Source organism: Callospermophilus lateralis, chromosome 15, assembly GCF_048772815.1.
Source record: "Callospermophilus lateralis isolate mCalLat2 chromosome 15, mCalLat2.hap1, whole genome shotgun sequence".
Taxonomy (NCBI): Eukaryota; Metazoa; Chordata; class Mammalia; order Rodentia; family Sciuridae; genus Callospermophilus; species Callospermophilus lateralis.
In genome coordinates this window covers 61,814,692-61,842,008 of record NC_135319.1, presented here as the reverse complement: position 1 = coordinate 61,842,008, position 27,317 = coordinate 61,814,692, and the positions used below count along the sequence as shown (strand labels likewise).

Here is a 27,317-nt window from a genome sequence, read left to right as displayed (position 1 = left end):
GGGGAGGAGGATAGAAGTTTATTGAATTAGACAAAGGGGAATGAAAGGAAGGGGGTTAATGGGAATAGGAAAGATAGTAGAATGAATTGTATATAACTTTCTTATGTTCATATATGAATACACATCAATGTAACTCCACATCATGTACAACCACAAGAACGGGAAGTTATCCTCCACATATGTATAATATGTCAAAATACACTCTATTGTCACATGTATCTAAAAAGAACAAATACAAAAAATTTTTAAAGGCAATAGAAAAATCTTTAAATTTTTGAAAGGAGGGAGGAAATAACACCAAACCTGTTGACAGAATTTTATACCAAGAAAATATCTTTCAAACATGAATGTGAAATGAAACTATTTTTCAGACAAGTAAAAGCTAAGAGAACTTTTTTGGGGGTCAGGGTACTGGGGATTGAACTTGGGGTGCTTTCCCATTAAGCTACATCCCCAGCTCTTTTTTTAAAAAATTATTATTTTTCATCTAGAGACTAAGTTGCAGAGGCTGGCTTTGAACTCATGATCCTCCTGCTTCAGTTTGCCAAGTTGCTGGGATTACATGCATGTGCCACCATGCCCAGCAGCTAAGAGAATTTATTGTCTATAGACATGCAAGGTATTTTAAGGGAAATTCTTCAGGCAGAAAAATCCACATGGAAATGTGGATTTACATGAAAAAATAAAAATACCAAAAATAATAAGTATGGATAAACATACTTTACTCATTGTTTTAATTTTTAGAGGATATATGACTATTTAAAACCTAACTATGTCAATAATTAGATGGTGGTGCATGCCTGTAATCCCAGCAGCTCGGGAGGCTGAGGATCACAAGTTCAAAGACAACCTCAGCAAAAGTAAGGCACTAAGCAACCCAGCAAGATCCTGTCTCTAAATAAAATACAAAATAGGGCTGGGGATGTGGTTCAGTGGTTGAGAGCCCCTGAGTTCAATCCCCAGTTCCCTCCCCCACCAATGTAAAAATCCTTAAAATACAATATTAGCAAATTAAAATCAGTGACATATAAGAAGAACCATACACCACAACCAAGTGGGATTTGCCCCAGGTATACAGAGGAAGTTCAATATTCAAAAACCAATTAGTGTAATTCATCACATCAATAAGCTAATGAAGGAAAAAAATACATGGTTGTATCAATCGATTCAGAAAAAAGCATATAACATAATCCAATACTCATTCATGATAAAAACTCTCAGAAAACTAGGAATAGAATGAACTTCCTCAACTTGATAAAGAAAATCTACAAAAAAAAAAAAAAACTCCTTACAGTTAGCATCATACTCAATAGTGAGAAACTAAAATTTTTCTCACTAAGATCAATAATAAAACAAAATATCTCCTTTCACCAACGCTTTTCAGCATTGTTCTGAAATCCCTGGCTAATGCAGTAAAATAAGAGGGAATAAAATTTTATATTGGTTGGGAATAATAAATAAAACATAGATGACAAGATCACCCATGGAGAAAGTCCAAAAGAATCAATGATGACAACAACACAAAATTCCTGGAAATAAGCAATTACACAAAGTTACAAAATACAAGTTCAATATGCAAAAGTCAATCACTTGTATCAGAAAAATGATATAGGTATAAATTTAACACACACACACACAATGCCATATGAGGAAAACTGCAAAACTCTGATACAAGATTTTTTTTGAGAGAGAGAGAGAGAGAATTTTTAATATTTATTTTTTAGTTTTTGGCAGACACAACATCTTTTTTGTATGTGGTGCTGAGGATCGAACCCAGGCCGCACGCATGCCAGGCGAGCGTGCTACCGCTTGAGCCACATCCCCAGCCCCTGATACAAGATATTAAAAAGAACTACATAAATGGAGAAATATTCCATGTTTATGAATACAAAAGCTCAATCTTGTCAAGATGTAAAGTCTTCACAAATTGATCTAGAGATTCAACATAATCTCAAAGAAAATCTAAGCAAGTTACTCTGTGAATGACAATATAGTTCTAAAGTTTGTTTGGAGAGGTCAAATACCCTAGATAGCCAATTCAGGACTGAAAGAGAAGTCAAGAGGACTGACACTACCCAAATTCAAGACTTACCATAAAACTACAATAATCAAGAAACCATGGCATTGGTAAAAGGATAGACAAAGAGGTCAATGGAACAGAATACAGATCCCAGAAATAAACCCACATAAATATAGCCAAATGGTCTTTTACTAAGAGGCAAAGGCAATACAAAGGAAGTTAGGTCACTGAAGGTATACTCATGAAGGGGAAATGGGTATACCAACCCTTTTCTCTCTCTGCTTTCTAACTCAAAGGCTAGGACTCATTTTTATTTATATGCCAAGAATTTAAACCGTGTTTACTGTATTATACACAGTTAATATTTGTTAAATAAGTTATGTATTCATTGAAATGAAAGCCAGATGATCTTAAAGAAGAATCCAGGATGAGTTCAAAAATTTGTTTATCAGGTTCTGCTAAAGAAAAGGCCTAGGGTCTGCAAACTTGAAGTCACACACTGAGTTGGTAGCAAATGTTATTCTACCACATTCTGGTGACTTGTGTTTTATACCTAACGGTACATACCATAAAGAAGGTGTAGCAGATGCCTTCAAATCACTTCTTAAAGAAGTAAAATATGGGGATTTGGAAGAAGAAAGAATAGAAAGAAGGAAGGAAGAAAAGGTAAAATAGCCTGATATATACACTGATATCTATACACTAACTTGAATTTGAGGGTTTAGTAGACAATGAAAACACTATCCTTGAAGAGTTAGTGTTAAACCACATTAGTAAGTAAACTCTCCATTCCTATATATTGTAAAGAGTTTATAGAGAACCAGAAGAATGTTTCAGAAACAAAAAAACAAACAAGAAACCTCTACATGTTTTTACCACCTCAATACCATATCTGGCAGGGTGTGGTGGTACACTTCTGTAATCCCAGTAACCCAGGAAGCTGAGGCAGGAGGATCACAAGTTTGAGTCTAGTCTCAGTAACTTAGCAAGATTCTGTCTCAAAACAAAAAATAAAAAGAACGGGGTGGGGGGTGGGCTAGGATTGTGGCTCAGTAGTATAGTGCTTGCTTAGCATGTGTGAGGCACTGGGTTGTATTCTCAGCAGCACATACAAATAAATAAAAGTTCACCAACAACTAATAAAAATATTTTTTTAAAAAAAGGACTGGGGGTGGGCTGGGGATGTAGCTCAGTTGGTAGAGTGCTTGCCTTGCATGCACAAGGGCCTGGGTTAAATCCCCAGCCCACGCCCCCCACAAAAAAACAAAAAACAAACAAAAAAAAGGACTGGGGATGTAGCTCAGCTTAATGCTCAGTACAATAACAACAACAAAAAATTCTGCCCAACATAAAAGAACCTCCTAACACCACCTCATCCAAGCTAGGGAAACCATCATCATGCTTGGGGTGAAAAGGCCAATTATGATGCCTTTGCTGATCCTAAATTTTATTCCAGAATCTGTAAATTAGGAGAGAGAAAACCCATACCATATTTCAAACTTAACCAAAACCTTGGGCCTTTTTAAGGTGACAAGAGATTAGGTAAATAAAGGTGAAAACAAAACATAAAGAGTGCAATAATTTTAAGGACTTTTCAAACATTTAATCATTCTGGTATATACAGGAGTGCCTTAGTAAACTTCATTTTGGCAGTTATTAGCACAATTTTGTTTGTTTACTCTAATTTGAAGCCTGACATAATAAACAAAACTGAGATAAAGACAGAATGAATAAAATTTTAAATTTCATATGCAACTGTATGCATGTAATCAAACAACAGGGCCTCAGTATCTCCTAACTACAACTTATTTATTTCTAAGTCTCTATTTCTGATAATAGAAAAAAGTTTCCCTCAAAATTCTAGACTAACGTCAGGAAACTTAAATGCTTTGAATTCTTTCTGTCTTCTTTAATTAATTTAAGCTCCTCTTTTGGGGTTGATACATCTCCCATGTTCCAGAAGCAAAGGACCAGAATTGTTATGAGTTCATCTCTTAATCTTCAAAGTATACAAATTAACTTTTTTGAAAGCCATTTTATTCATACATAGCATATACATAATTTATCAATTCTGAATAAAGAACACACATGCAGCTAGAAAGGTAGTTTTATTCACTACCTTTCAAGGTGACAACAAATTAGATAGATGAAGGTGAAAACAAAACATGCAAGGGTATAATATTTTAAGGGACTTTTTGAAAATAAATTCTGAAAACAGTCCAGCCTCTCCACAATTTAACAATGAGGAAGAAAGTACTTTATTTTTGTAATACTTATCCAAATTTTACACCAAGAGCATTACCAATTAACTTGTTTTCAAATATTATAATACTACAAACACTAATAACATTAGTAACCAGAAAAATTAAACTCTAACATTTTCAAACTGTTATATATTTAACCACTACTCACAAAGCATGCATATGCTAGTCTTTCTATGTTATTATTCTTAAAAGTTTAAAAATTTCAAAATCAAAGGCTTAACTGAGAAGAATGACCTATTCTATTTTTGGACAGTCTAAAGTGCCCAGATTAAGAAATCAGTATTTTAAAACTTTTTATCCTTGCTTGGCAAGTTGTGTGAAAGTGATGTAACAACTTAACTAAAACTTATCTAACTCAGAATGGCATATATGCTGAAAAACTTGCACTGTCATCTAAGTACTACAATCTTGTTTTCATATGAAGGATACCAATATAAAAATAGTGTCTAACCCAAAAGAAATAATATTCACTTTCTACTGAAAGAATGTCAGTTTGACATGAATAGGGTATACTCAATCTACAATGTAACTGTATTATATGTAACATGGCTCATTTGAAATTATTTTCACTTGTAGTTTGAAGGTCAGATAGCAAACTATCTGTATTCCAACTTTCTCTATCACAAAAACCAAAACCCAGGCCAATTGAACTAAAATATAACTGAAATACTATTTATAATTAATAGATGCAATTTTTATCATGGCTCACCAACTGGTTCAAAAGGCCACAAGTAGGAATTTCATACCTGCAAGAGAACACATGTGATAATACTCAAAAAATAATACCATAAATGTTGTTGTGATTTGGGAATTGATCATGAAGTTAAATGCCAAGCTGGGGCTGTGGCTCAGCAGTAGAGCGCTTGTCTTGCAAGTGTGAGGCCCTGGGTTTGATCCTCAGCACCACATAAAAATAAATAAACAAATAAAGATTTTGTGTGCATCTACAACTAAAAGAATATTTTTAAAAAATACATATAAAAAAAGTATAACCAACTTTCACTTAGAAATTTTATGTATCTTTGAAAAATTATGTAAAACACATAGTTAAATTTTATATAAAAGTATATTAATTATTATGTATATGGTGATAATTTGTTCTTGAAATAAACTGGAAAAAATTATATATGATAAATACAATATATGTAAAAATATACATATTTGAAAATAATTATATAATGTTTTTCATATAAAAAATGAATTTTAAAAGGTCTAAAAATGTGACAGGAAACTGAAATGATATATTATCCTTTAATGTTTTATATTTTATAAAGAAAAAATAAAGTGTTATGTCATTAGTAATTAATAGAGAAAAGTTATATAAATCAAAGCTTACTTTCCTATTTACTTAGTGAATAATCTTACAGAGATTTTTCCATTAAAATTTTAGAAAAAAGAATTATGGCCCAATAATTTCATTATACTCATACTTCAGAATATAGCAAATTCTTTCTGAACACTTGCTTTATTATACAATGAGGGGTTGAAATTGTAGCTCAGTGGTAGAGCACTTGCCTTGCAAGTGTGAGGCACTGGATTCGATTCTAGAACAACATAAAAACAAATAAAGGCACTGAGCCCATACACAACTAAAAACATTTTTTAAATTATTATACAATGAAATAATATTACCACTTTAATATCCTAATAAATCTTACTGCTTTGCCACTCAAAAAGCAAGTGAGGCACCTAGAAAATTCAAAGGGATTTATTTTTATCTTAATACTTTTAGCACTTCTTCATTTTTTTCAGGCAGTTTTACACCTGAATTGCTGGCTACCTTTTCATTTTCTACAGTCTTAATAGACAAAGACCCTATCTTAAAATATAACAGATTAACATTCTTCATGACTTCACTAGTAATGTGTTCCTTTTTAATCAGATTCTAAACATAAAATACACTTGAAAGGAGTACATGATAAAGAATCTTAAAGTTTTATATTTATAATATTTTACAGAATTCAAAGATTAAAGCTGAGAAAAAAATGTTTTTAAGTTGGAACAGAGACAAAGTTGCAAATTTACCATTGCTATAAAGAAAAAACATGCCCATTTTGAAAATGGCAATTGCAGGGAAGAAGACAATATATATTATGAGGGTGGAAAGGGGTAAGAGGAACAATGATCTGACTATCCATCATGCCCCCAAGACAACACACAGAAATATGAAAAAGGCACCAAAAATACAGACTAGTACCTACACACAAAAGGAAAGTTCAAAAATTGAAATAAACGGTTAAAAGAAATTATCATCTAAAAGGTACAGAGAAGGGACTGTAGCGAATGGCAACCACATTTCAATTCCACTTCTTCTTCTCATACAGATAACTGGTGTTCTTTACCTGACTACTCATCAAATTTTTATATAATAGAGATAAAAGAGAGAAATGTAAGGCCATCGTTTTCCAAAATGAAAACAACAGATTAAAGGAAAACAGAATATCACCGAAGACAGTTATTCAATCAGTACATGACCTAGGGACCCAAAGTAAGAAAATGCTGCAGTGTATTAATTTACATAGATATAAAAATATTTTTTAATGGACAGAGTCAAGAATACCTTTACAAACTTTAAATAGTAAGAATACTGTTTGGCCTCTAGAGGGCGAACTTGGTCTTCTGGAAAAACACCAGTTCCCTTCAGACTTAAAATAAAAAAGAGGAGGTAAAACTTAAAGTGTCACAATAGCAGAGGTTCCCAATCTTTATTGGTTAACAATTCTCTTAGTATCTCAGTAATTTTTTTCCCATGCTGGGATGGAACCCATGACCTCATGCACACTAGTTAAGCCCTGTACTTGGGCTACATTCCCCAGCCCTCAGCAAATTTTTTTTTTTAATTTTTTTTTTCATCTTTCACACATTTGATTCAAGTGAGTTATGCACTTCCATTTTTACCCCAAATACAAATTGCAGAATCACATCAGTTACACATTCACAATGCTTACATAATGCCATATTAGTGACTGTTGTATTCTGCTGCCTTTCCTATCCCCTACTATCCCCCCTCTCCTCCCCTCCCATCTTCCCCCTCTACCTCAGCAAATTTTTTTATAGCACCTCCTAAGTCAAAACAAAGAAATAATGGTTCTGTTTAATATGTAGTTATCTCCAACTTATTTAATAAGAATTAATATCTTATCACTAAGTAAACATTAAAGTAATACACTTAAGTTGAAGTTTTACTTCATTCTTAAATAACCAGAATAAATTACTAATTGATCTTAAATGCCTATCATATACTGTATACTTTCTCAAACTCTAAAATCAGATTATAAAACATCACCCCCATTTTCTGTCACATACTAATTTTTGTACAATATTTGCTTTTTATCACAGCAACCTAAGGAAAACCAGGCACAAAGTTATGATGTCACAAAAAAGTATGTAGTGCCATTTAATGTTGAAACTATGTACTTCTTCAGGTTACCAGTATTCACCATATCTGACAGATGTGGAGTAATAGTGAGCTTACCATAAAAAGTTTAAATATTGCATGATTCCCCTGTGTGTAAACTGCTGCACACCAGGGTACCTAGCACACAGTCTGGGAACACTCTAGTTTTACATTCAGCTGCTATATAAGCTTTTCTCTATTTCAATTAGTTGTAAATAAAATTAACTACCATGTTTTTAAGCAATGTTACAAAAAATACTTTTCTATATTACTTGGGAAACTATTTTTTTTCTTTTGAGCAATAAAAGGAACACTTAAATCCTTAGAGGAAGATTTTTTTTCCAATTTGAATGATGATTATTGCCTTAATGTGATTATGTTTATAGGTGTTGGCTATGTTAAATTTTGCAATTCAGGAGAAAAACAGGATATTTATTATGTATCTTTTTCTAGGCAATAACTTCTATGAACTTTAAAACACTGCACACTGATCCAGCTTCATTGACCCATTACTGAGAAACACAAATTCAGGAGTCAAATAAGATCTGAAAATCTTAGTAACTCAAAAATGTGGATATTAATATGGATATTAGAAGAACTGGTTTCTAAATTACTAGAAACAGACTGTGGCAACTCTTCTCGAAAGGTCCTTTGTTTAGATAGAACACTGGAAAAACAATTGAGTTCAACTGAATAATCTACTCAACTTGTGCTATAATATCAGTTCACAACTAGCAATATTTATAAAATCTGTACGACTGGCAAATGTTATCAAGTACAACTGGAAATCAAAGTATCTGTTAAGAGTGATTGGCTACTTTTTTTTCTTAAGCTATCCAAAGAATAATTGGGAAAGAAAATCAATGTTCTGCTACTTTAAAGAATTATCTCAACCATAAAATATAATCAAAATATTGTGGCCTTTTTTTAAAAAAAAATAAGATTACTGTAAGTATCTATGATCCTAAAAATTTTTATCTAGAAAAATGAAACTGAATACGGTCATTAATAAAAAGAATGCTTTAAAAATTATAGTAAACTACATAGCCATATAGTACTTACCTGCTGAATGATTCTGGAAGTTTTCTGAAGATTCTCTCTGGGAGGGACTTTACCAAATAATTTCCAACCAGGAGCACTATGGACAACTGATTTGAGTTCCTTTGTTCTTTTTGGGAAAAGGTTTCTGAAAAAGAGAAAAGTTACACAAATTATGTATTTTGTAACCAGGGAAATTTTAAATAGTAATTTAAAAATGATGTTTATTTCCAAAGAAAATAAAAAATAATTTTAAATAAAATTATCTCTATTATTTATACTGCTATTTCTTAACCGAACAAGACTCAATTAGGAATACTGGGTTTTCAAAGACCGAGTGTTTTCTCTCTTATGCTAATCGGTAATTTGTAATTTTGGGGTGGCGGGTGAGAGGGAAAGAATGAAGGAACTTTGGATTGTGCAGAGAGAAGTGAAGGGAGAAGAGGGGAGAGAGTGTGGAATGGGAAGGATGGTGGAATGAGATGAACATTATCATCCTATATACATGTATGATTACACTACTGGTAAGCCTCTACACCATGTTCAGCCAGAGGAGGGAGACGTTGTGCCTCATTTGTGTACAATATGTCAAAATGCATTCTACTATCATATATTACTAATTAGAATAAATTAAAAAATAAAAAAGAATATTGGGTTTTCATAAAGAAAAATGAAATTATATAATTTGTAGAAAAATGGATAGAATTGGGAACATTAGGTTAAGCCAAAAAAGCCAAACTCAAATTCAAGGGTCAGATACTTTCTCTCATAGGTGGAAGCTAGAGAAGAAAAAGAAAAAGAAAACTGTGGGCTGGGAAGGTGGATCTCATGAAAATCAAAGGAGATCAGAAGAGGAAAGGGACCTTGGGGAGGGATGAGGGAAGGTAAAGAGGAAACCCTGAGGAATAATACTGGCCAAGTTAGACTATTAAATTGTGTGCATTTACAAATATGTAACAACAAATCTCACCATCATGTATAATTCTAATGCACCAATAAAAATATAAAAAAGAACACCTGGCTTATATTAGAGGTATTAGAAGAATCATTAACAAAGATATTAAAGAGATAAACAATTAGGAGAAAAATGACAGTTGTAAATATTTGCTTTTAATTGATAATTCATATACTTGACAATAAAGCCAAAATTTGGGAACAAAAAAAATGTTTAAGAGAACCTATATAGAAGGGTTAAAGGATTAGATAATTTAATATTTTAAAATACTGTTTACTTACAGTAATACTTTATTATTTGAAATAAAAATGCATCTACTGGGACTGGGGTTGTAGCTCAGCAGTAGAGCGGCTCGTCTAGCACATGTAAGGCCCTGAGTTCGATCCTCAGTACCACATAAAAATAAATAAATAAAATAAATAAAGACATTGTGTCCAACTATATCTAAAAAATAAGTATTTTTTAAAAAATGCATCACTGATTCCCGCACTGCTATATGTATATGTGTCCTAGGATAGCTACATACGTGAAAGCTTACAGCAGGAGTTAATATACAACCAAGGAAGAAAGTATCTCTCAATGAAAAATCTAAATTAAAAACAAAATAAACAAATAAAAAAAATCTTGTATAAGAATCAAGGATTTTACCTATAATATCAAACTCTAACCAACCAAAGTAAACACCTGTGTATATAAACTATTTACCCATTAAAACAGTTCAACAAGGGCATCATGGACCAATTAGAAAAGGTACTGATGATTCCAATTAAATTATCAACCCTTTGTATAAACTATGATAAAGGTAGCAGAACACAACAGTTACTATTATGGCATTATGTAAAAATGTGGATGTGTAACCAATATGATTCTGCAATCTTTGTAATGTTTTGAATAACCAATAAAAAAAAAAATTTAAATTCACATATAGTTACAAATAAGTCCCAAATAACTAGGTTTAGCTACATTCAAAATACCATATATCTTAAAAGTATAATGATAATAAGGAAATTTGTTTTTCTTTTTTTAAAATTTTGTTCTTTTTAGATATACATGACAGTAGAGTATATTTTGACATATTATACATACATGGAGTATAAAGTATTCTAATTAGGATTCCATTCTTGCAGTTAGGATATATGTTTTTTAAATGTTTAGTTGTAGATAAACACAGTCTCTCTTTATTTTTATGTGGTGCTGAAGATTGAACCCAGTGCCTCACACATACAAGGTAAGCACTTTACCACTGGGTTACAGCATAAGCCCCAGGATATATGTTTTTAATACATAATGTTAAGAAGACCCTCCAAAGAAAAATCAATTAAAAAAGAAAAGAAAATTCTCATTTCCTTTGGTATAAAAAAGAAAAGAATAGATGACATCAAAAAGTAATTTCTACTTAAAATACTCTGGAGATTTCATCTCAGAGACCATATATAGTGACTTCATCATCTACTTCATAAGATCTCTAGGTTGGAGGTTTTTGACAATGAGTATACTGAGGACCAAGAATACTTACAAGAAACAATTTCAAGCTATGATGCATGGTCTATTAATTTAAACAATGTCTGATGTGTGTTTGCAACTTATCAATTCATTGCCTCTTAACTCCATATTCATCCTTCAATATATGCTCTGTGGGAATAAAATTCTTTTAAACCTTTCCTTTAAAAAGAAACATGAAACTATTTGGCTTTCTAAGCAGAGGGCACCTTATGCCTCTCCTGTAGTTTACAGCTGCTGCAGACGGTCAGTGGTATGGGTATGAGAACATTCAATGGAATTCTGCTCAGCCTCAGGTCCAGACAGTGTAAGCCCTCAGCAAGCATGCAGTTTGGGGTTGGCTTTCTTACCACCCTCTTAACATGAAAACTGACTCTACCAAAGGCTTTCTATGGGCATCAATATGCCAATTCCCTCCACAGGCCCCACATAGCCTATGTTCTACCCTTCATCAAACGACACTTCCTCTACAAGTCCTAACATGACTTGCTTGTCTAGAAGGCCTCCCATCTATTCACATTAAAAAACGCAGGAAAAAATCTGTGTTGCCATGGTTTATGTAAAGAATTATTAGATATGCCTACAAAAACATGACCCATTAAAGAAAAATTTATGAAGTTAGCTTAATCAAAGTAAAAACATTTGCATTTTAAAAGATACCACTGAGGTTAGATATCAGAATAGGAACTGAGCTAGAAAGAATAACTGGAAGGGCTGGAGTTGTGGCTCAATGGTAGAGCACTCGTCTAGCACATGTGAGGCACTAGGTTCAATTCTCAGCACCGCATATAAAGAAATAAATAAAATAAAGGTCCACCAAAATCTAAAAAAAATTTTTTAAAAAAGTAACTGGAATCAACTACTTCAGAACTCAAGAACCTGATCAGACACTTTTTACAACTAGGGGCATGCCTGGTTAAGGGAAGAGCTCCTGATCTTTCCCTAAATGAAAGGCATGTACAAGCCAACATCTTTCCCCCCTTCCTCAGACTCCCATCTCTTGAGGCAATGGGGATAATCCATGTTCCTGGAGTGGCTAACTAGTACCGAGTGACAGTGGGGTAATGATCTTCAAAAATCTGTGTGTGTGTGTGTTTAGTTGTAGTTGGACAGAATATCTTTATTTATTTATTTTTATGTGATGCTAAGGCTCGAACCCAGGGCCTTGCAGGTGCTAAGCAAATGCTCTACTGCTGAGCCATAACCCCAGTGCCAGGGGTTGTGTATTTTGACTGGTCTGGAAGTGCCCAAAGGGACTGGCATAGACATATCAGTTTCAGTCCTTTCCACAGCATCAGTTTTCACTATTGGTATCTATCAAAACACCAAGAGAGTTAGATCCCTTTTGGCCCATTTTTTTTTGGAACAGATATTTAAGGAAATCTTTGTCAGGCCATTATTGGATCACAGAAATAATAGAATATTTGTTTGTTTGTTTTTTAGAATAAGTATGTCACATGCATTTGAGAAAAAATGTACTGAAGTATTATTTCAATTCACTACAGTTATTTCATTAGTAAAGACACTAAAGGAATCAGGATACTTCTATATCAAGAGAATTGATCAACAATAGTGCCTTTTTCCTGGATTTCAAAGCAAATTTGGCATTAATAAGGCTATTGTTTCAAGGAGAAGTAGAAATCGGTGCCTGTTTGTCCTTGAATATCTCTGCTCTGCTTTCCTATGTTTTTGAAAGCCCATTTCTCCACAAAACTTAAGCTTCTTTTATCACCAATGGAAAGGAGCCAATTTTTCCTCTTCTTACCTAAGACCCCAGGTCAACCTCCTTCTAAGACTCTGTCACCAGAATCAAGTGTAATTGGCCCTCAGATTCAATCAACCATGGATTCAAAACATCTGAAAAACATTGTATGGAACATGTACTATTTCCACAGCATTTACATTGTATTTGGTGTCATTAGTAACCCAGAGATGATTTAAAGTATACGGGAGGATTCAAATGGAAATTTTTGGCCACATAGAACAAGGATCACACACTTTGCAAAAATAGTTTGGAAGTCACAGATGGATCCAGCCCTCCACAAGCAAATCTGCAATCACTGAGGAATGGGGAAAATGACTTAACACATTATAATACCCAGAATGTCCAATTTCAATTTAAAAAAAATTACAAAACATACAAAGAAACAAGAATCATAAATCACTTTCAGGACAAAAATCATCTCTAAGAAAGTATAGACAATGAAATTACTATTCAGAGATGTTAAATTTTAAAAAATGTTCTCTAGGAGCTAATGGAAAGCATGGGTGAAGAACTAAAGGAAACTGAGAGAAAACAACATATGAATCAGATGAGAACTTTAATAAAAGACATAGAAATTATAAAAAGGAGCCAAACAAGTTTTTGGACTCAAAGGACAATTTCAAGAAAACAAAGAGACAATCCATACAATAAGAAAAAATACTTACAAACCATATCTGATAAGACTGCAGTATCCAGGCACTAAAGAGTACCTATAACTCAATAAAAATAAATAAAAAATAAGGAAACAACCCAGTTAAAAATGGGAAAAAATTCTGAATATCACATTTCTTCAAAGAGGAGCTACAAATACTCATTAAACACAAAAGACTCAACTTCACTTGTCATTAAGAAAATACAAATCAAAAACACAATTAGATACTACTTCACAATGACTAGAATGGCTGTTATTTAAAACACACACACACTCACACACACACAAATAATTGTGAAGACGGGGAGAAATTAGAATCCTGATGGACACAGAAACAACTCGAGCATCCATCAACAGAATAATAGACAAAGCAAAGAGTGGAATAGATACATATGGAATGAATTGTATTCCCTCAAAATTCCTATGTTGAAGCTCTAATGACTAGATTGTTAGACTGTGACTGTATTTGGTACAGGGATTTTAAAGAAGTAATTGAGTTAAATGAAATCACATTGGTGTGCCCTAAGCCAATACCTCTCGTGTTCTTGTAAGAGGAGAGATATCAGGGACATATACATGGAGAAAAAGTCATGTGAGGACACAGCAAGCCAAGGAGAGAGACTTTGGGAGGATAATACCAACAACACCTTAATTTTAGATCTCTAATCTCCAAAACTATGAGAAAATAAATATCTGTTTTTTTAAGCAACCCAGTCTTTAGTATTTTGCTATGGTAGCCATAGAGAATTAAAAAAACATACAATGGCTCATTATTCAACTACAAAAAGGAACAAAGTTCTGATATATACCAATATGGGTGAACCTTAAAAACACTGCTTCTGGGTGTGATGGCACATCTATAATCCCACTGACTTGGGAGGATGAGCAGGAGGATCACAAGTTCTAGACAAGCCTCTGAAATTTAGCAAAATTTTGTCTCAAAATAAAAAATAAAAAGGGCAAGGATATAGCTCTGTGGTAAAGCGCCCCTGGGTTCAATCCCCAGTACCAAAACCAAAAAGAACAGTAACAAAAACATTGTACCAAGTCAAATGAGCCATATAGAAAGGAATTAGTATTTTGTAACTCTATTTATGTGAAATATCTAGAATAGGCAATTTATACAAACAGGAAGTATAATATATGTCACCAGCTGGAAAAAAGAATAAGAAGTTAGTGCTTAATGAGTAAAGAGTTTCCCTGTGGGATGATAGAATTCTGCAAGTAAATAATGGTGATGGTGTACAACATTGTGAATTACTTAATGTCACTGAATTGCAAAACTATATATTTCAGAATGACTAAACTAGCCAAGTTTTATGCTGTACTTATTTTACCACAATACCATATTTTCCTTTTTTTAAATTGTCATCATTTTGAAACAGGGTCTAGCTGTGTTGCTCAAAATTATCTCCAATTCTTGGACTCAGACAGTTCTCCTGCCTCAGTTTCCTAAGTAGTTGGGATTACAGGTGCATGCCACCACACCCAGCTACCACAATTTATAAAATATGATAAGAAATTCAAAGATAAGCCAAATATTGAGAGAAAATACTTGCATCACAAAAATAAGTAAATACTTCCAACTCAACAACATAAAGAACTCTTACAGCTTCATAAAAGAGTTATTGGGCGGGGGGGACCAGGGATTGCACCCCCACCCCTATTTTGTATTTTATTTAGAGACAGGGTCTCATTAAATTGCTGAGATTGGCTTTGAACTCATGATCCTCCTGCCTCAGCCTCCTCAACTGCTGGGATTACAGGCAAGGGCCACTACGCACCCCCCCAAAAGAGCTATTTTTAAAAAGCGAAAAATCTGATATAGACATTTTACCAAACAAAATATATTAAAGCTAATAAATTACACGAAAAGATGCACAATACTATTAGTGACATGCCAATCAAAACCACAATGAAATACCTCTTCACACTCTGAGGAAGAACTACAAATTTAAAAAAAAAAGAGCTATAATAATAAAAAAAAATACAGTAATAAGTGTGGAGAAATTAGAACCCTCATACACTGCTAGTGGGAATGTTAAATGATGCAGCCATTTTGGAAAACAATTTAGCAGTTTCTTAAGTTCATAAAACATGCTGGGTGCTCATGCCTGTAATCCCAGTGGCTTGGGAGGTGTAGGCATGAGGATCAAGAGTTCAAAGCAAGTCTCAGCAATTTAGCAGACCCTGTCTCTAAATAAATACTTAAAAAAAGGGGGGGGGATGAGAATATGGCTCAGTAGTTAAGCACCTGAGTTCAATATTCAGTACCAAAAAAAAAAAAAAAAAAAACAGACAAACATAAAACACAGCAATTCCCTGTCTAGGTGTCTACCCAAGAGAAAAACTGATGTTGAAAGATTTGCCTAGCATGTATAAGGCCCCAGGTTCAACCTTAAGTTCTTGGCATTCAAGCACACACACAAGTGATACAGTATATCCATGCAATGGAATACTATTCAGCAACAAAGGAACAAAACAACTGATACATGTTACAATATGGATAAACTCAAGAACATTATGCTAGGTGGACTGGGATGTAGCTCAGTGATAGAACACTTGCTTAGCATGCTTGAGGCCCTTGCAGCACTACCATCAACAACAAAAAGTTATGCTAAGTGAGAGAAGCCAGATATATAAATTCACATATTGCATATGTTTATTTATAAAAAAATATTCAAGAAAGGAAAATCTTCAGAGACAGAAACTAGATCAACAGTTACTCCAGACTCAGGGTAGAAATAGGTCCTGACTACATGGGCATAAGGGATTTCTTATGGAGATGGAAATATTCTAAAACTAGATTGTTGTGATGTCTGTACAACTCTACAACTTTATTAATAATCATTGAATTATGCATTTAAATGGTGCACGTTATGCTATATAAATTATACCTCAATAAAGCTATACTATACCAGTCTATCAGAAGTAACAATCAGAGAGAATAGACAATGCCCAAAGGTGGTATTTTGTCACGTTCACTATCATGCACCTCTGCATTTCTATTCAATGGTGGCAATGCAGATCAATGAGGAAAGGAAAATCATTTAATAAATGATCTTCTGGGACCTCCAGCTATCCATATAAGGGAAAATGAAATTGGAACCTACCATACACCATACATAAGAGTCAATTCCCAGTGTATCAAATGAAAGGTAAACTTCAAAAAGTTTTAAAAACAAACAGAATTTTTCTTAAAATCTCACAGAAGTGAAGAACCTGAAAACAAGACCCCAAAGCACTCATCTTTTAAAAACCTGAATAAGGACCTCTGTTCAAATAAGAATCTAATAGATACAATAAAAAGATATATATTTGAAGAAAAAATTCTAACACATATAAATAACAAAAGATTAGCACAAACTGAGCACAACTAATTTAAAATTTAAAAATTTGAAATGCTCTCAAATCTAAAACCTTTTTAATACTTACATGATACACAAAAAGCTTTGAGTTTTGGAGCAGTTCAGATTTTTGGACTAGGAATGCTCTTCTGGTAAAGTCTATGTAAATACTTCAAAATCCAAAAAAAAAATTCCTAAATCTGAAATAACTCTATCCCCCACACATTTCAAATAAGGGATATTTAACCTATATAGAGAGAAAAATAAAAAGGACTCCACCTAATTATTTTCATAAAAGACAGGCTGATAGAATAAAATAAATAAAAGCTATTAACAGGTATTGTGCAAAGAGAAAACAAATGGCAAACAGAGATCTATCAAAAGCCTCATAAGTAATAACGGAGCTCATAAACTAAAACCAGAATAAAAGTTCATATGTATATATAGTACTAAGAAATCTGGTAATAGTACGTTTAGAGGGAGAACACTGCTAGGAATTTTACATTGGTGTGATAATATTTGTTTCTAGATCATAAAGTTGAACAGCTGCATGCCCTAACATCCAGCTACTACCATAGAGAAAGTCCTAGAAATGTGTACTAAAGACATATATAAGAATATTCAAGGAAACATTGCTCAAAAGAGCAAAAAAACTTTCTTGATCTGAAAATATATTGACAAAGAAATGGAAAAGTTTAGTTACGGTATATTCTTAAATACAAAACTACTCTGCAGTGAAACTCCATAAAAGAAGTATAAGCCCACAAGTATCCAATTGCTAAGAAAGGCCATCAGATATTGTTCTACATTAATTTCTTATGCCACTAAGAAACTCTGGATTGGATTTTCAGTTTATCCCCTATGACAAAACTGTTTATAACATACTGTAGCTAAATGGCATGCATAGGCAATAAAAAGGATTTTTTAAAATATTGTTACAAATTGATAAAACAGCATCACCACCTTACTAAATCTTTAGAGATTAATAAGCCAAAACTGTGTCAGACTCTTGTTGTTCTTCTTATGTTCCACCCCTTGTCCCTTAATTCTCAGTTAGGAGACTGGAAAATTGAGATCTCAATGCAAATAAATGTATGAGACTAGTTTACCTCTGATCGGATTTTCAAATTGGACACACACACACACACACACACACACACACACACATACCATGTTCATATCCACACCTATCCACACCACAAACGTATCATCTTCCATAATCTCCACTAATTTCCAATATTTTTAGCAAAAAGAAATTAAGAAAATCAGATATACCAGCTACAGAACAATACCAGCTTCTTGTTTCTGTAATATTGAAAACACAAAGGAAAACAAACAAACAAACAAACAAACCAAAAAAAAAAAAAAAACATTAGTGTGAGAATGAGGAAAACAAAAGATCCAGTAATACAACCATCCCCTGCCTTCTCCCTGGGTGGTTGGATAAAATGTCTCTAGCTTGTTAATACTTGCTAGTGTTTGCTTCGAATATCTGTGTCTGTTTACAATTTTCTAACATTTCTTCACTTCTTTCGCCATGCTTTAAAAAAGAGTTGCATATAAGATTCAAAACTCTTGCCTACCACACCTTATTAAAGGACAAAGCTGGCCGAAGAGGGGCAAAACTTATTTATATCATGCAAGTTTTCTGCTCATGATTTCTTGTGTGTTTTCATTTTGTTGAGTTGTTATTGTTTTTTGGTACTCGGGGTTGAACCCAGGAGCATTTCACCAACAGAGCTACACTCCCAGTCCTTTTTATTTCTTATTTGGAGATGGTCTCACTAAGTTGCTGAAGCTGGCCTAGAACTTGCAACACTCCTGCTTCAGCCTCTCAAGTCACTGGGATTACAAGTGTGCATGATAATGCCTGGCTTCATGACTTCTTAAGTTAACTGAATCTTCAGTGCTTGGGCCTCTAGGAATTGGCAAACTCAATGAGACAAAGCAATGTAAATTTCATAATTTCTCAAACTGGGAAATTTGACATTATAGAAAACTATAAATATCTAACCCTGAATCTTCTTACTGCCAATAATATAAACTCTAGCCAAAATAAACAAAGAGTTGCTTAACTTTTACATCTATATGACCTTTAAATTTTTAGTAATTACAGGAATTCTAGTCAGCACTTCAGTAGAGTTCTACATTTAAAAAAGGATAGGAAACAAAGCAGCAGACAACTTTGATAAAAGATTAAATCAGTTTTTTAAAATTAGAAATTATAACTTGATCTCCAAACTGTTTCGGAGGGAACTGGACCACTGAAAACTCATCAACTTTCTGAATGTTCTTTTAAATTTCCCAAAAGAATGAAAGTCAAAAAGAAAATATTTAACAAGTGGCCATGGGATGCTACAGTCGACTACATAATTAATTTAAAGAAGTATAAGTACTGTTTCTTTAAAATTCACTGTGTTCACTACCCTTGGTATTTTGGCTAAAGATCTAGCACAAATATTACTTACATTCTTTCCAAACCTCAATCATTTTTCATTTGAAAAAGATTTTGAGCTTACTTACACACATAATATTTTTTTTCTAGAAAAAGGACTTTTTTAATTCCAAGAATTTTCTTTTTCATGCTATTTCTGAATATTGACTTTGTCACTATTAAAATCATAAGAATTAAAAAGAATAAGGATTTTTTTAATTAATAGGCCCTACTTAGCTATCCTGGCTATTTTCAGAGATAAGAACTATTTTTTAAAAGGAGAGAATTAAATATTACCTACTCTGTCAAAAAACAGAAGTTATAAGGCTGAAAGTAAAAGATCATAATTTTTATAGTATTTTAGAGCTGCCAAAGATCTTATCCATGTCAAAGGTTCTTCATCAAGAGTTAATGAGGGGGGCTGTGGCTGTGGCGCTCGCCTACCATGTGCAAGGTGCTGGATTCAATCCTCAGCACCACATAAAGAAATAAATAATTAATTAAATTAAATAAAGGTATAAAAAAATCACATCAATCTAAAAAAAAAAAAGAGTTAATGAGGGGCTGGGGTTGTAGCTCAGAGGTAGAGCGCTCACCTAGCATGCATGAGGCACTGGGTTTGATCCTCAGCAATAAATAAAGTAAAATAAAGACATCGTGTCCACCTATGTGTAAAAAATAAATATTAAAAAAAGAGTTAATGAACTAGAGAGGCAGTTGATAAGCTTCCTCAAACTGTATGCACAATTTGAAGTAAACAATGTACATAAAAACATTTTTCTTGGGCAGACGCCTATAGATTTCATCAAACTCTCCTCATATTCAATGTACTACCTTGCCACTCCCTAGAAAGACTGATGAACCCATAAAATTACTTGCCAATGTCACACCACTAATTAAGTGTTTGAGACAGGTTTCTTGCAGTTTCTCCTTTCTAATCATTTTCCTCTTGTTCCTATTCTCCCTACAACAATCTAGAGAGTTATATTGTCTCTAACCTCTTCCATCCTATACATTGCTAAAATGCCTACATTTAAACAGTTCAAAAATTATTTTCTTCTCCCTCCAGAATAACATTTGAGTGTGTTCACATCAGCAAAAAGGGCTGGCTGGATACAGTGGTGCATGCCTGTAATCCCAATGGCTAGGAGGCTAAGGAAGGAGGATTGCAAAGCCAGCTGCAGCAATTTAGTGAGACCATCACAAAATAAAAAATTTTAAAAAGGGCTGGGGAAGAAATGGGGCTGTGACTCAGTGATAGAGCGATTGCCTAGCATGTGTGAGGCACTGGGTTCGATTCTCAGCACCACGTATAAATAAATAAAATAAAGGTCCATTGACAACTAAAAAATATTTTTTACAAAAAGGAGGGGGGAACGGCTGGGGATGTGGCTCAGTGGTTAAATACCCCTATATTCAATAAAAAAAAACAAAGATAGGTAAGAAGTTTCAGGCAATACCTTACTAATAAAGATCTTTACTTCTTTTGTGGCAGGAGAGAAAAAAATAGAATAGAATCAAATGCAAAAGAGTTAACTATAAAAAACACAATTGCTTTTGTGCTACATACTTATTATGCCATGTATAGATAGATTGCTTCATGAAGAGAATCTATATTGATTTAAGCCCTATCCCAGGACTGAAGACATTCAAAAGGAAGGCAGAAACCACCAGGAGAAGAAAAGGGGAAAGAAAGAATTTTTAGGACAGGCACACAAGCAACAACAAGAACATATCAGGAGAATATGGAGACAATATCCCAATCACCAGGATGTAAGATATTATATAAACACAACAGAATAGGGCTGGGGTTGTGGCTCAGTGGTAGAGTGCTTGCCTAGCATGTGTGAGGCACTGAGTTCAATTCTTAGCACTGCATATAAATAAATAAATAAATAAATAAATAAATAAATAAATAAAAGGTCCATCAACATCTAAAAAATATACAAAATACATGTATGAAGATTTGAATTTGGTGTCAACATACCTTGTATACAGAGATATGATAAATTGTGGTATATGTGTGTATTAAGAATTGTAATGCAAAAAAAAAGATTTACTTCCTTAAGTGTGCACGTATGACTTTGTAGCAAATCCCACCATTATGTACAACTCTAATGCACCAATAAAAATACTGAAAAAATCAGATAAACACAAATTAAAACTATAATAAAAATTTGCTTCCTTAAAAAATAAATAAATACAACAGAATCTATGCTAATATTTCTGTTTACAAGGAAAGTAAAATAACTTCACATGTACTTAATCATTATAATGAGCATAAGGTTTCTTTTTATTATGACAGAAATGTTCTAAAATTGACTGTTGTGTTAGCTGCACAACTCTATGAATGTGCTAAGACATCAAATAAACACTTTAAATAGGTAAGTTGTATGGTATATAAATTATGTCTCAACAAAGCTGTTAAATTTCTATTAAGCAAAAATCAAATCAAATCTCACAATACATTAAAGGAAAAACAAGAAAACCAAGTGAGGATTGTCCAGGTAATACAAAGCTCATTTAAAACTTCAAAAAGTCATTTGAAGTATCCAACCATATTAACAGTCTGATGAAGAACCACATAACCATATCAAGTGATGCTTCAAAGTAATTTGATGGCATCATTAATCCTTTTTTGGGGGGGGGGGTGGGGGGACGTTTCTGGATATTGAACCCAGGGGCACTTTATCACTTAGCTACAACCCCAGGCCCTTTTATTTATTATTTTTTTTAATCTTTTTTTTTTTTTTTTAAAGAGAGAGAGAGAGAGAGAATTTTTTTTTAATATTTATTTTTTAGTTTTTGGTGGACACAACATCTTTGTTTGTATGTGGTGCTGAGGATCAAACCCGGGCCGCACACATGCCAGGCGAGCGCACTACCGCTTGAGCCACATCCTCAGGCCCCCTTTTATTTTGTATTTCGAGATAGGATCTTGCTAAATTTCCAAGGCTGGCCTCAAATTTATGATCTCCTGTCTCAGCCTCCCACATTGCTAGGATTATAGGCATGTGCCCAAAACTAGGAAAAGAATGGAGGTTCCTTAGCTTACTCAAGGACATCTACAAAAACAAAACACTACCGTATTGATAACATCATACTTAGACTGGAAACAAGGTAATAATGTCTGTTCTGACATTCCCAGTCAAAAATCATAGTGAGAGTCGTAGACAGTGCAATAAGATAAGAAGTAAAAAGCCTTTAAGTTGGAAAGGAAAAATAAAAATTCTTTTCCAGATTTGTAGAACCATGACTAACCACAGTCACCTCACAGACTCTACACAAAAAGCTCCCAGAACTAATAAATAAGCTTAGCAGGGTTACATGATAAAAGATAACCATACAAAAATCAATACTATTTCTGTATTAGCAATGAATAATTGGAACTTGAAATTTTAAAAAAATGTATCTTTTACAATAGCTCTAAAAACATTAAATATTGAGATATAATTATAACTAAATATGGAAATATATATACTAAAAATTTCATAACACCAATGAAGAAAATCAAGAGACCCAAATAAATGTACAGGTATTCTATGTTAAAGGACTAAAAGATTCAACATAATAGAGATGTGAAAGCTCTCCAACTTACTAATTAACAAGAATTATTTTATACAGAGAAAAGCTGATTCTAAAATTGAAATAGGAAAGCAAAGCAAATAGAATAGCCAAAACAATTTTGGAAATTTATGTAACTGCTGTTTTCTATATTAAAATGTAAGCCCTATGACATAATGGATACATTTAAGTGTAAGCTCTGTTTTCACCATTTTATCCCCACTGCTATGCTTCCACACATGAACAAAAATCAGAATTTGGTGGGGTCTTACAAAAAAAAATCACCTTTGTCCTCAAACTCTGTGTCTTATTGAAAAGTGCACTAATGGAAGAGTGCACAGTCTGGTAAGCCATTATATTAATGAACTTTTCTCCTCTGAGCCACTTTTATGAATTGTTTTCTTTCAATACTTTCTATCTTACTTCTATACTGATCTGAATGCTATTTTCAAATTATAAACATAATAAGAACAGAAAATTTGTATAATATTCATAATGCCTGGCCCTCACTTAATATTTTATTTTTTTAAACTGACACAATAAAACAGACTGCTTTTCCTCTGGTGTATAGTTTGACAAGTTTTACCACATGTATAGAATTGTACAACTATCACCTCAACTGAGATACAAAGCAGTTTCAATCAGTCCCCCCAAAATTTCCTCTTTGAAATCATACCCTCCCCTAATATCTATAAAATACCGAAATGATCCTTAAGATACACTTATAAATCAGATTCAGTGTCAGAGAAATAAATCCTGTTTATACCATGTAGTGAATTCTTGCAATTTTATGTCGTCGCCTTGGCATCCATTTTGAATATGTTTAACTTTCTCAAAACAGAAGTAGGGCTCAGTCGTCCTTGACATAGTTCACAGTTCTGTGCTTTCCCCTAGTTCCTCAATGTGATCAATCTATATATCTACCTTATACCTTCTAGTGACAACCTTCCGATAATACAGCTAGATACAACCTATCTGATAATGCTGACCTCCGTGTCTGCATGGAAGTTATGTGACACTGATCTCTGGAACTCCCACCTGCTTACTTTAAACCCATCAGTTTTAATCTCCACAGGAAACATGTATGGATAAGTAATAAAGGTTTGGGCCCATAGGAGACTCCCTTTCTGGTGCTGACCAGCTTCCCTATGGCCTTTGGGCATGCCACATATCCTCAAGGCCTGTAATTAATAAAATCTTTATTTCCATCTTGTCATCTCTTCTGGTCACTGAAGGGGTATCCTCCACTTTAAAAAAGCTTAAAACATCACACCACAGTGTTTCAATTTATGTCTACAACATGCTTACCACTGGCTTCACCAGAACAACTGATTCTAGCTCCTTCTTTCAGAGAATATAGCTGGTGCTCAAACATACTTGCTGAATGAACAAGGGAAGATTTAAACAGAGATTAGAGAAAGGAGATGAATGACAGACAACTCATTCCAACTGGAAAAAATACAAAGTATGAGCAGGGAAGAATAGAACATTTTGTTTCCTTAGAACTGTATTCACACCAAATTTAAAAGTTTTCTTCAGCTGGGTGTGGTGGCACATGCCAAAATCCCAGCTACTTTGGAGGCTGAGGTAGGAGGATCCCAAGTTTCAGGCCAGCCTCAGTAATTTAGCGAGATCCTGTCTCAAATTTTAAAAAATAAAAACATAAGGGGTGGGGCAGCTTGAGGATATAGCTCAGTAGTGGAATGTCCCTGGGTTCAGTACCCAGTACCACAATAAATAAAAAACATGAAAAGTTTCTTTCTTCCAGGTATGGTGACATATGCCTGCGATCCCAGCTACTTGGGAGACTGAGGCAGGAGAACTGCAAATTCAAGGCAACTTAAGCCTATCTCAAAATAAAAAAATTTTAAAGGCACTGAAGATGTAGTTCAATGGTAGAACACTTGTCTAGCATGTGTGAAGCCCTGGGTTTGATCTCCAGTAGCAAATACATATACAAAAAGAGGTTTCTTTCTACTGTCGTTGTTCATCTAATGAAACTATCAAGAAAGTATAAAGATAAGCCATAGAAGATATTTACAAATTATCTAACTGATAAGGGTTTAGCACCCAGAATTTAAAAAGAATTCATATTACTTAAAATAAAAAAATACAAACAGACCAATAAATAATGGGCAAAAGATTTGAACAGACATTTCTTCAAAGGAGATATGTAAATGGTCAACAAGCAAATGAAAAGATGCTCAACATCAGTCATTAAGGAAATTCAAATCAAAATCACAATGAATAACACTCTACACTCATTAGGACTATAATTTTTAAAATAATAAAGAAAATCACAAGTTGGTGACAATGGTAGAAACTGGAATTCTCATTCATTGACAGTGGGAATGTAAAATAGGCAGCTACTATGGAAAACAGCTTGGCAGTTCCTTAATGAGTTAAACATAAATCTACCATGACCTAACAATTTCACTCTTGAGCATTATGCCCCAAAATTTAAAAAAAAAAAAAACAGCATTCAAACAAAACTTGTTCCTAACAGCACTATTTATAACCACCAAAAGGTAGAAATAACCCAATAGCCCATCAATGGATAAATGTGGTGTATCCAGACAATGAACTATTATTCAGCAATAAAAAATAATGCTGTACTGATGCTACAATATGGGTGAAGCTTTAAAATACAGTAAGTAAAAGATACCAACATTAAAGGCCATAAATGTATGGTTCCATTTATATAAAATATCCAGAATAGGCCAAATTCATAGGGAAAGATAACAGATTAGTGGATGCTGGGAAGGAGGAGGGTGTTAGAGATGAGGGGAATGGATGTACTGCTTAGTGGGTACAGAATTTCCATTTGGGATTTTGAAACATGAATAGCTAGGTAGTAGTGATGGTGTACAATAACACTGAATGCATTAAACGTCACTAATGGTAAATTTTATGTTAAAATGCATGTTATATGGTTAGCTCTCAATGCTATAACAAAATATCATAGATGAGGCACTTACACAAAAGACATTTACTTATTACACTTCTGGAGTGTGGAAAGTCCAAGATCAAGGTGCAACAAGAGTTGGTGGTGTCTGGTGATGACTTTCTTTTGGTTTGCAGACAGTTGCCTTTCTGCTGAATCCTCACATTGTGAAGGGAGAGGTTGAAGCAAGCTCTCCAGGGTCTCTTCTTATGAAGATACTAATTTCATTATAGTCCTACCCTCATGGTCTCATCTAAACCTAATTACCTCTCAAAAGTCTCACTTCCAAATACCATTACCTTGAAGATTTAGGTTTCACACATGAATTTGGGGGGGGGGACACAAAAATTCAGCCCATAGCAACTGTATTTTATCACAATAAAAAAATTAACAGGTTTCAAAAACTGAATTTCCAATTAACAGTTTTTAAAACATGATGGCCAATATAATTAACAAACTAAACTTATACATCTTTTAGCACTATGTCAAACCAAAAGCCATAAGTAAAAGACTCATTTTTATAAAATAAAAACTATTTTGAGGAGATTCACTTTTTTATTTCTTGTTGGTTTGTATTAACTATATAAGAGAGAAAACTAATTCTCACTGGTTATGGGTTTTCAAAAAAAAATACAAAAACAAACTGCTCCTGGTGGGCACATATAATCCCAGCTACTTAGAGGTTGAGGCAGGAGGATTGCAAGTTTAAGGTCAGCTTGGGAAAATTAGTAAAAGTCTATCACAAATAAAAAATAATAAGGGCTGGGGTGTAGCTCAGTGGTAAAGTGCTTGCCTAGCATGTATGAAGCCCTGGGTTCCATCCCCAATACCAAAAAATATATGTATATTTAATGCATCTTAATTAATTTATACACACACACACACACACACACACACACACATATATATATGAACAAATTTAAAATGTAGGCTATGAATAAAATACCACAGAATTAAATAGTTCAAGAAAAAGCTAGACACATCTAGTTCTACTGAAATTGAGAGTAATCTGTAATGCCTAACTAGGTAAACTAAACGAAATATTTACTTCAAAACTAGCAATAGCATTAAGGCAATATTTATTAAACAAAATTCAACACATATGATAACACTGCCAATTACAGCTGCTGTGTTATTATTTTGTTAAAAGATATATAGCTGCCTCTACTATTTTTACCACAATCTATGTATGTTAGATCTTTAAATACAGGGTGTTTGCAAACATACCCCAAAATAAAAAGTTTTAGGCTTTACTCAAATGACAATAGCTAGATCTACTAAAGATGACCCAATTTAAGGGCAGTGAACCCCAAGACTATGGCTTAATTTAACCTTTCAAAAGAGTACCAGAGGTAAAATCAGTTAGTCCTGTTTATACAAATCTCAAGTTTTAAAACATTATAACTGTTTGCTTCAGACACCTGGGATATTAGAGCA

General features: G+C 33.5%; 1 protein-coding gene across 2 annotated transcripts in view; it reads right to left on the bottom strand.

Annotated features, from left to right (window-relative positions):
* Tbc1d12 (TBC1 domain family member 12) overlaps nt 1–27,317 on the bottom strand; it is a 78,376-nt gene that overhangs the window by 40,279 nt on the left and 10,780 nt on the right. For both annotated transcript variants that reach the window (XM_076834873.1, XM_076834872.1), the window contains exon 2: nt 8,744–8,867. In XM_076834873.1, the coding sequence (XP_076690988.1) occupies nt 8,744–8,867 (124 nt within the window). The remainder of the gene's footprint in view (nt 1–8,743; nt 8,868–27,317) is intronic.